General features: G+C 55.8%; 1 protein-coding gene across 1 annotated transcript in view; it reads right to left on the bottom strand.

Annotated features, from left to right (window-relative positions):
* Positions 1 to 3,431, bottom strand: part of CHMP2A (charged multivesicular body protein 2A) — a gene marked incomplete at its 5' end in the record, with an annotated part of 17,982 nt that extends 14,551 nt beyond the window's left edge. The window contains one exon of the mRNA XM_032441111.1: positions 3,339 to 3,431. Within this exon, the coding sequence (XP_032297002.1) occupies positions 3,339 to 3,431 (93 nt within the window). The remainder of the gene's footprint in view (positions 1 to 3,338) is intronic.
* Positions 3,432 to 10,872: the final 7,441 nt, after the last annotated feature.

Raw genomic sequence — 10,872 nt, 5'->3', positions numbered from 1 at the left:
GAGGGGTATAGGGGTATGGGGATGTGGGGTTAAGGAGATATGGGGTTATGGGGTTATGGAGATGTGGGGTTATGGGGTCATGGAAATATAGGGCTATGGGGTTATGGGGACATGGAAAGGAGTGGGTGCAGGCGCCAAACGACGTGGGCAGCCCCAGGTGAGGGGGATATAGGGGGGTATATGGGGGGTATAGGGGGTTATGGGGTTATTGGGCTATGGGGTTATGGGGGTGTGGGGTTATGGGGTGATGGGGACATGGAAATATAGGGCTATGGGGTTATGGGGACATGGAAAGGAGTGGGTGCAGGCGCCGCACGACATGGGCAGCCCCAGGTGAGGGGTATGGGGGGTATGGGGTATAGGGGGGGGATATGGGGGGATATGGCGGGGGTTATGGGGGTAGGGGGTTATGGAAATATAGGGCTATGGGGTTATGGGGTGATGGAGATGTGGGGTTATGGGGTTATGGGGACATGGAAAGGAGTGGGTGCAGGCGCCGCAGGACGTGGGCAGCCCCAGGTGAGGGGGGTATAGGGGGGGTATGGGGTATAGGGGGGATATAGGGGAGGGGTGGGGGTTGTGGGGTTATGGGGATGTGGTGTCATGGGGTCATAGAGACATGGGGCTAAAGCCCCATAGAGACCCCCATAGGGACCCCTGGAGACCCCCAGAGCCCCATAGAGACCCCAGAGAATCCTAGAGACCCCCAGAGCCCCATAGAGACCCCTAGCGAGCCCCAGAGCCCCATAGGTTCCCATAGAGACCCCCAGAGCTCCATAATGTCCCATAGTGACCCCCATAGGGTCCCATAGAGAGCCCCATAGAGACCCCCAGAACCCCATAGGACCCCTAGAGACCCTCAGAGCTCCTTAATGTCCCATAGAGAGCCCCATAGGATCCCATAGAGAGCCCCCAGAGAATCCTAGAGACCCCCAGAACCCCATAGGGTCCTACAGGGTCCCATAGGGTCCCACAGGGTCCTATAGAGAGCCCCATAGAGAACCCTAGAGACCTCCAGAACCCCATAGGGTCCCATAGAGCCCCATAGAGATCCCCAGAGCCCCATAGAGAGACCCATAGAGAACCCTAGAGACCCCCAGAGCCCCATAGGGCCCCATAAAGAGCCCCATAGGGACCTCCAGAGCCCCATAGAGACCCCCAGAGCCCCATAGGGTCCCATAAAGAGCCCCATAGGGACCCCCANATATGGATATAGGGGGGTATAGGTGGGTATAGGGGGGTTATAGGGGGGTATAGGGACATAGATATGGGTATAGGGGGGTTATAGGGGGGTATAGGGGGGTTATGGGGGGTTATAGGGACATAGATATGGATATAAGAAGGTCATGGGGGGATTATAGGGATGTAGATATGGATATAGGGTGGTATAGGGGGGATGGATGGGGGTGTTGAGGAGGTGGATGGTGGGGATGGGGGTATAGTATATATAGGGGATATATAGTATATATGGGGGGGCTATATAGTATATATGGGGAGGGATATAGTATATATAGGGGGAATATATAGTATATATTGGGGATATATAATAAATATAGGGGAGATATATAGTATATAAAGGTGGCTATATAGTATATAGAGGGGAATATAGTATATATAGGGGGGATATAGTATATATGGGGGCTATATAGTATATATGGGAGGGATATAGTATATATGGGGAGACATATAGAATATAGGGGGCTATATAGTATATATAAGGGGGGCTATACAGTATATATAAGGGGAATATAGTATATATAGGGGGGGCTATACAGTATATATGGGGGGCTATATAGTATATAGGGGAGGATATAATATATATAGGGGGCTATATAGTATAAATAGGGGGCTACATAGTATATAGGGGGGGCTATATAGTATATAGGGGGGATACAGTATATATGAAGGGATTATAATATAGAGGGGGGATATATAGTATATATAGGGGGCTACATAGTATATATGGGGGGATATATAATATATATAGGGAATATATAGTATATAGGTGGGATATATAGTATATATGGGGGGATACAGTATATATGGGGGCTATATAGTATATATGGGGGAATATAGTATATATAGGGGGCTATATAGTATATATAGGGGATATGTAGTATATATGGGGGATATATAGTATATATAGGGGGGATATATAGTATATATAGGTGGCTATATAGTATATATAGGGGGGATACAGTATATAAAGGGGGCTATATAGTATATGGGGGGATATATAGTATAATATAGGCGAGCTATATAGTATATATGGGAGGACATATAGCAATAAGGCGGCTATATAGTACCCTATATAAGGGGGGCTATACAGTATGATATAAGGCGGAATATAGTATATATAGGGGGGCCTATACAGTATATATGGGGCTTAAATATAGTATATAGGGAGGATATACATATAATAGGCGCGTCATATAGTATAAATAGGCGGGCCTACATAGTATATAGGGGGGGCTATTTATAGTATATAGGCGGGATACAGTATTATATGAAGGAGATTCTTATAATATAGAGGCGGGGATATTAGTATATATAGGGGGCTACATAGTATATATGGGGGGATATATAATATATTATAGCGCGGCAATATATAGTACTATAGGGGACGTATATAGTATATATGGTGGGAATACTAAGTATACTAGAGGGGGCTTATATAGTATATTATAGCGGCGATTATGTTAGTATATATGGGGCATATATAGTATATTATAGGGGGGGATATATAGATCTACTTCATAGGTGGCTATTATAGTAATATATAGGGGGCGATTACAGTATTATAAAGGGGCTATATGAGGATATATGGGGGAATATATTAGTATATATAGGGGCTCATATAGTAATAATGGGGGCGTTATATAGTTAATATGGGGGATATATAGTATATATAGGGGGCTACTACCAGTATATATGGGCTACTATAGTATATTATAGGGGGTCTATAAAGCACATATAGGGGGTATATATAGTATATATGGCGGCTATATGGGCGTCAGAGCCATAGGGCCACGGTACCAATGCACGGACAAGGCCCGGATCACCCCACCCCACCCCCCCAACATCGGCGGGCCCCATGACCACCCCCCCACCCCCCTCACGCCCAACTTCCGGCCCCTGGAGGACCAGCCGCTCACCGGAAGCCCCTCCGAGACACCCAGGGCCGCTCTACCCCGCTCCTTCCGTCTCTATGATCCTCAGTACGGGGTCTCTCCGCCCCTCCCGCCGCGTTACTCTATGGTCCTCCCAATCTGCACCGCGACGCTCTAGCCACACTCCCGCCTCTCTATCCCCCACCTAGTGCCCCTCTATCCCCCCACCTTCCTGCTCGTCTCTATGACCCCGCGGTGGCGGACCCTCACCCCGCTCCTTCCGCCTCTCCCGGGCACTTCCGTATACGCTGTGACGTCACGCGGGTGGGGCGGTCACGTGATAAGAGGCGGAGCGTTGTGAAGGGTCGTTGGGTGATATCACTTCCGCTTCCAGGATACAGAGATTAGGTGGATAGAGAGGCACTTCCGGTCGCACAGCGGCCCCCCCCCCCCCCCCGGCTTGGAGGACGCACAGCGCCCCCATGCGGCTGGGGGAGCTCGGAGCCGACTGGGATATAATGGGATGTAATGGGATATAGTGGGATATACTGGGATATAGTGGGATACACTGGGTTATAATGGGATATAGTGGGATATACTTGGATATACTTGGTCATAGTGGTATATATGGGATATAATGAGATATAATGGGATATACTGGGATATACTGGGATATAATGGGGTATAATGGGGTATAATCGGGTATATTGGGATATAATGGGATATAGTGGGATATAGTGGGATATACTGGGATATAATGGGATATAGTGGGATATAATGGGATATAGTGGGATATAATGGGATATAGTGGGATATACTCGGATATAATGGGATAAAATGGGATACAGTGGGATATAATGGGATACACTGGGGTATAATGGGATATAATGGGATATAGCGGGATATAATGGGATATAGTGGGATATAATGGGATATAGTGGGATATAATGGAATATAATGGGATATAGTGGGATATAGTGGGATATACTGGGGTATACTGGGATATAATGGGAGATAATGGGGTATACTGGGATATAATGGGATATACTGGGATATAATGGGATATAGTGGGATATAATGGGGTATACTGGGATATAATGGAATATAATGGGAAATAGTGGGAAATAATGGGAAATAATGGAGAAATAATGGGAAATAGTGGGAAATAATGGGAAATAGTGGGAAATAATGGGAAATAATGGGNTAGGGACCCCCAGAGACCCCTACAGACCCCCAGAGCCCCATAGGATCCCACAGGGTCCCATAGAGACCCATAGAGCCCCATAGGGACCCCTAGAGACCCCCAGAGCCCCATAGGGTCCCATAGAGAGACCCCTAGAGACCCCCAGAGCCCCATAAAGAGCCCCATAGAGACCCCCAGAGCCCCATAGAGACCCCCAGAGCCCCATAGGGTCCCATAGAGCCCCATAGGGACCCCTAGAGACCCCCAGAGCCCCATAGGGTCCCATAAAGAGCCCCATAGGGACCCCCAGAGCCCCATAGGGTCCCATAGAGCCCCATAGGATCTCATAGAGACCCCCAGAACCCCATAGGGTCCCATAAAGAGCCCCACAGGGTCCCATAATGACCCCCAGACCCCCCCCCCCCCCCCCCCCTCCCCATATTCAGGTACGACCCCGACAGCGGCCACGACAGCGGAGCCGAGGACACGACGGTAGAATCCCCCCCCCCCTTCGCCTTCCTGACCATCGGGATGGGGAAAATCCTATTGACCCACAGCTCCGCCCCCATCCCCGGCCGAGACCCCAATGGCTGCACGGTCCCGTTGCCCCCCCGCCTGGGGGTCTGCTTAGACTACGAGCAGGGCAGGGTGGGCTTCTACGACGCCGTGTCCTATAGGGAGCTGTGTGAGTTCAGCATCGATTGTACGGGGCCCGTGTGCCCCGCGTTCTGTTTTATTGGGGGGGGGGCTTTGCAGCTGCAGGAGTTGGTGGCTGGGAAGCAGGAGAGGAAAGTCACCATTGGGGGGTTCAATAAGGTGGAGTGAAGGAGACAGACCCCCCCCCGCGCCCATAATATATATGTGCTCTATATCCCCCCCCCCCCAAATCCGTATAACCCCAAGGATGGGGTGGGTCTGTGGCTCCCCCCTATGGCCAATATAGGGGGGTTTTCTGCCCCCGACCCTCAATATAAGGGGGTTCTGTGATGCCCAATATAGGGGGTCTGTGCCCCCCCCTCTCAATATAGGGGTTTGTGCCCCCCACCATCGATATAGGGGGGGTACATGTACCCATCCATGCCCAATATAGGGGTCTCTGCCCCCCCCCCCCCTCAATATAGGGGTCTGTGATGCCCAATATAGGGGGTTTGTGCCCCCCCCCCTCAATATAAGGGGGTCTGTGAATGCCGCAATATCCGGGGGTTTCTGTGCCCCCACGCCTCAATATAAGGGGGTCTGTGATGCCCAATATAGGGGGTCTGTGCCCCCCACCCTCAATATAAGGGGGTCTGTGATGCCCAATATAGGGGGTTTGTGCCCCCCCCACCCTCAATATAGGGGGGTCTGTGCCCCCATGCCCAATATAGGGGTCTGTGCCCACCCAGCCACAATATAAGGGGGTCTGTGATGCCCAATATAGGGGTCTGTGCCCCCCACCCTCAATATAGGGGGTCTGTGATGCCCAATATAGGGGTCTGTGCCCCCTCACCCTCAATATAGGGGGGGTCTATGCCCACCCCAGATGGGGATTTGCTCCCCCACCCTCAATATAGGGGGTCTTGTGCCCCCCCCCCTGCCCAATATAGGGGGGTTTGTGCGCCGCCCACAAAATATATGGGGGTCTGTGCCCCCCACCCTCAATAAAGGGGGGTCTGTGCCCCCCCCAGATGGGGATCTGCTGACTCCCACCCCAATATAGGGGTCTGTGCCCCCCCACACCCATAATATAGGGGGAGTCTGTGCCCCCCCCACCCCATTATAGGGGTCTGTGCCCCCCATATGGGCATCTCTGCCCCCCCCCAATATGGGCATCTCTGACCCCCTTATATGAGGGTCTTTTGCCCACCCCCCCATCCCATATGGGCTGATTGTGCGCCCCAATATGAGGGTCTGTGCCCCCGCCCCAATCCTGGAGGGGCCGCCCCAGCATGCCTGTTTGTTTTAGTGGGGGGGGGATATGGGGACAGCTCTGCAGCCCCCCCCCTTTCGTGTGTGCAGAGATAGGTGGGCTGGGGGGGGGGGGGGTGGCCGGACAGAGGGGCAGCCCTGGAGGGGGGGGGATGGAGTTTGGAGGGGGGGTTAGAAGGCGGGGGGGGGGAGCGGCTTGTGCAATGTGTGTGGGGGGGGGGGGCTATTAATTGGGGGGGGGGGGGGGGGGCGAGAGGGCAGGTGTTGGGAAGGGGGGGCTGCTGCCCATCCTGCTGTGATGTGGTGTAAAGGGGGGGGGGGCATAGCGTGCCCCCCCCCCATCACCCATAGAACCACTCTGTGCCCACCTCGGGGGTGGGGGGGGGCAGTCGGGGGGGGGTTTTATTTATGGGGGGGGTTTCGGTGCGATCTGCTGTGTTTCTTTCCCATGTTTCCTATAATAAATGCTCTGCGGGCTCTCAGTGACCCCCCCAAATAAAACGACACCTCCAACCCCCCCATTATCAAACCACCCCCCCGCCTGTCAAACCAATCCCTCCCTCCCATTATCAAACCACCCCCCCATTAATCAAACCAACCCGCCCCATTATGCAAACCAACCCCCCCTTATCAAAACAAACCCCCCTTCAACCACCCCCCCATTATCAACCAACCCCCCCACTTCAAACCAACCCCCCCATTATCAACCACCCGCCCCTTCAAAACCACCCCCCCCTTCAAACCAACCCCCCCATTATCAAACCAAACCCCCATCAAACCAACCCCCCATTATCAACCAAACCCCCTTCATAAACCAACCCCCCCATTATCAACCATACCGCCCCCATTATCAAACCAACCCCCCCCATTCAAAAGCCAACCCCGCCATTATCAACCCAACCCCCCCCCTTCAAAGCCAAACCCCCCCATTATCAAACCAACCCCCCCATTATCAAAGCAAGCCCCCCCAATTATCAAACAACCCACCGCCTTCCAAACCAACCCCCCCTTCCAAATCAACCCCCCATTATCAAACCAAACCCCCCATTCAAACCAAACCCGCCCCCTTCAACCAACCTCCCCATTATCAAACCAACCCCCCCATTCAAAACCAGCCCCTCCATTATCAAACCAACCCCCCCCTTCAAAAACCAACCCCTCCATTATCAAACCCAACCCCCCCATTATCGAAACCAAACCCCCCCCCTTCAAACCAACCCCCCCCTTCAAACCAACCCCCCCCATTCAAACAACCCTCATTATCAAACCAACCCCCCCATTATCAAACCACCCCCCCTTCCACCACCCCCCATTTATCAAACCAAAAACCCCCCCATTATCAACCAACCCCCCCCTTCAAAACCAACCCCCCATTATCAAACCAACCCCCCCAATGGGTCACAGCCGACCCCCCCCCCCCATTTAACGCCCATCATCATAATGAGCTCAGTGCCCCCATAGCGTTATGCTGGGGGGGGGGGGGGCAAATGAAGCCCCCCCCCAGCGTGGGAAGCATGTTCAGACCACGTGCAGCCCCTCCGCAACTTTCACCCCCCCCCTTTAAACATCGGCGCGGCTGTTTGTCGGCTCGGGTGGGGGGCCGCGCTCTGCAAGACAGAGGGGGGGGGAGCAGCGGGGGGGGCCCAGGGACTGGAACACGGGTTTTGGCAAGGGGGGGGGGGCACCATGTGTGACATCGATGCGGATTTTCCCCCCCCCCCCCCCCCAATTACATCCCATTGGGGGGGGGTCTCTCAGGCTCCACCCCCCCCAGCCATTGACCCCCCCGAAAGCTCATATCCCCCGCCAGACCCCCCCGGACTTTAATCCCCCACTCCTCATTGCTTTTGCCGCCCCCCCTCGGAAAGCGGGATGCGATGAATGCGGGCTGGGGGGGTTTGGTTGGGGGGGGGTCGGGAATGGCGGGGGTCCTATGGTCATTCGGCCCTATAGCAAAGACGTGCCCCCCCCCCCGCCCCATTGGCACTATGGTTGTGGGGGATGATGAGGCAGGGTTTGGGTTTGGGGGGGGGGGGGGCACCCAGGAAACACCGCGACCCCCCCCGGCAACACCCATCCTTTATTGAGAGACACCATAAATAAGCAGACCCGCCCCCCATACTATAATATATCACACGAGACCCCCGTCCGGGAGGGGCTGGATGAAGGGGGGGCACGAAAGAAAGCCTGGACATCACCCCCCCCCCCCAAATCCCATTCAGTCTATCATGGCTGTTACAGCGCTCCCAGAACCGGCGTCCATCGTTGGGGGGGGGGGGGGCACTTGGGATGGGGGGGGGGGGGCAGCGTGGGGGGGGGCACACGAGCTGCCCCATAGAGCCGCATTAAGCCCCCCCCCATTTATAAATAGCGCCGATTTAGTAGGTTATCGGCCGGACGAGGGGTTGGTGTATGTAAACGTGCCCCCCCCCCAGCGATGGTCCCTGCAACCTGGGGGGGGGGGGAGAGAAAGGGGGGGGGGGTATCAGATTGAGACGCCTCCCCCCATAAAAACCTGCCGGCATCGAATACAAACGGCTCCATTTGCCTCCCCCCCCGCCCAAGATGTGCCCGCCCCCCCCTCCGGTACCTGCCCGCCACCCCCCCGTAAACATAGGAGCGGCTTAACCACCCGTTCCGGCCCGATAAGATACGGTCAATATTTACCCCCCCTCCCAATCACACACCGCACCCCAGAAACAACCCCCCCCCCCCTTAAAACAGCCCCGTGCTTCCATATTGGGGGGTGGAAACGGTTGGGGGGGGTCCTGGGATGGGGTGGGGGGGTTGACAGAGGTTTGGGGGGGGGTCGGAGTTGGGTTGGGGGGGTTAAATGGGGGGGGGGGCACAGAGATGGGGGGGTTGAATGATGGGTGGGGGGGGTAAAGAGGTTTAGGGGGGGGTCGGGTTGGGTTGGGGGGGTAAAGTGTGGGGGGCACAAGAGGTGGGGGGGGTGGCAATGGGGTGGGGGTCTGGGATGGGTTTGGGGGGGTCGGAGTTGGGGTTGTTGGGGGTTAAATGGGGGTGGGGGCACAGAGATGGGGGGGTCCTGGAATGAATGGGGGTGGGCACAGAATGAGGGGGTTTGATGAATGGGTTGGGGGGGGTACAGAGGTTTGGGGGGGTCGGAGTTGGTTGGGGGGGTAAAGTGGGTGGGTCTGGTATGATGGGGGGGTCCTGGGATGGGTTGGAAGGGGGGACAGAGGGGTGGGGAGGGGGGTAGAGTTGGTTGGGGGGGTAAAGTGGGGGGGCACAGAGGTGGGGGGGTGGCAAATGGGGTGGGGGGGGTTGGGAATGGGTGGGAGGGGTTGGGGGACAGTGTATGGGGGGGGTCGGGGATGGGGGGTACAACAGTGGGGGGGGTCAATCGAAGAGTTTGGGGGGGGTAAAGCGGTGGGGGGGGTCTCGATGGTTGGGGGGGCACAGCGGTGGTTGGGGGTCTGAGATGGGGGGGGGCAAAAGTGGGGGGGGGGGCTCTACGAATGGGTTGGGGGGGAGGACACGGTGTTTGGGGGCGGGGTCTGAGATTGGGGGGGGGGCCGGGTTATGGGGGGGGTCGGAATTGGTTGGGGGGGGTGGTGATGGGTGGGGGGGTTTATGTTATGGGTTGGGGTGGGGGGGCACAGATTTGTGCGGGGGGGTCTTGGAGATGGGGGGTCACATGCAGTGGGGGGGGGGTCGCCGATGGGTTTGGGGAGGGGTCTGAGATGGGTGAGGGGTCACATAGGTTTGGGGGGGGGTCGAACGATGAGTTTGGGGGGGGGGGGCACACCCCTCCAGCTCCAAAGGGGCATTCAAGTCACTTCGGGGTACACCAAACACCCCCCCCATGTCCGATGTCCCCCCCACCCCACCATTGAGCAGCCCCCCCCCAAATAAAGCCGCCCCCCCGAAATAAAGCCGCCCCACATAAAGTAGCCGCCACCCCCCTCAAATAAAGCCCCGCCCCAAATAAAGCCCTCCCAATAAATGGCCGCCGCCCCCTCAAAATAAAGCCCGCCCCCCACAAATAAGCCGCCCCCCCCCAATAAAGCCCCCCCGAAAAAAAATGCCGCCCCCCCCAAATAAAGCCCCCCCCCAAAATAAAAGCCGCCCCCAAAAAGCCGCCCCCCCACACAAATAAAGCCGCCCCCCCCCCAAATAAAGCCTTCCCACATAAATAAAGCCCCCACACATAAATAAAGCCCCCCCACATAAATAAAGCCTCCCCCCCCCCAATAAAGCCCCCCCCGCGCAAATAAGCCGCCCCCCCAAATAAAGCCCCCTCCAAAATAACGCCGCCCCCCCCCCCAAATAAAGCCCCCCCCCCAAATAAGCCCCCCGCCAAAAATAGCCACTCCCCCAAATAAAGCCCCCCCCCAAATAAAGCCACACCCCCCCCAATAATAGCCCCCCCCGCCCAAATAACGCCGCCCCCCAAATAAAGCCGCCCCCCCGTTACCGTGGCTGTAGGGGTTGTTGTGTTGCCCGCGGGGGGGTTCGTACCGGCCGGGCTGTGGTTAGGGGGGGTCCGAGGCCTTGGGGTGGTACGAGTCCTTCTGCGAAGAACACGTCAGCTTCACGGCCCTTTCTTCCGACGCACGAACACGGTGGTCTGTGGGGGGGGGGGGCGTTAAATGGGGGGGGGGCTTAATAAGGGGTGGGGGGGTTTATAATCGGGGGGGGTCTCAA

This window comes from Coturnix japonica, linkage group LGE64 (assembly GCF_001577835.2).
Source record: "Coturnix japonica isolate 7356 linkage group LGE64, Coturnix japonica 2.1, whole genome shotgun sequence".
Taxonomy (NCBI): Eukaryota; Metazoa; Chordata; class Aves; order Galliformes; family Phasianidae; genus Coturnix; species Coturnix japonica.
Note: the sequence above shows the minus strand (reverse complement) of the source record. Positions and strands in the feature narration are given on the sequence as shown.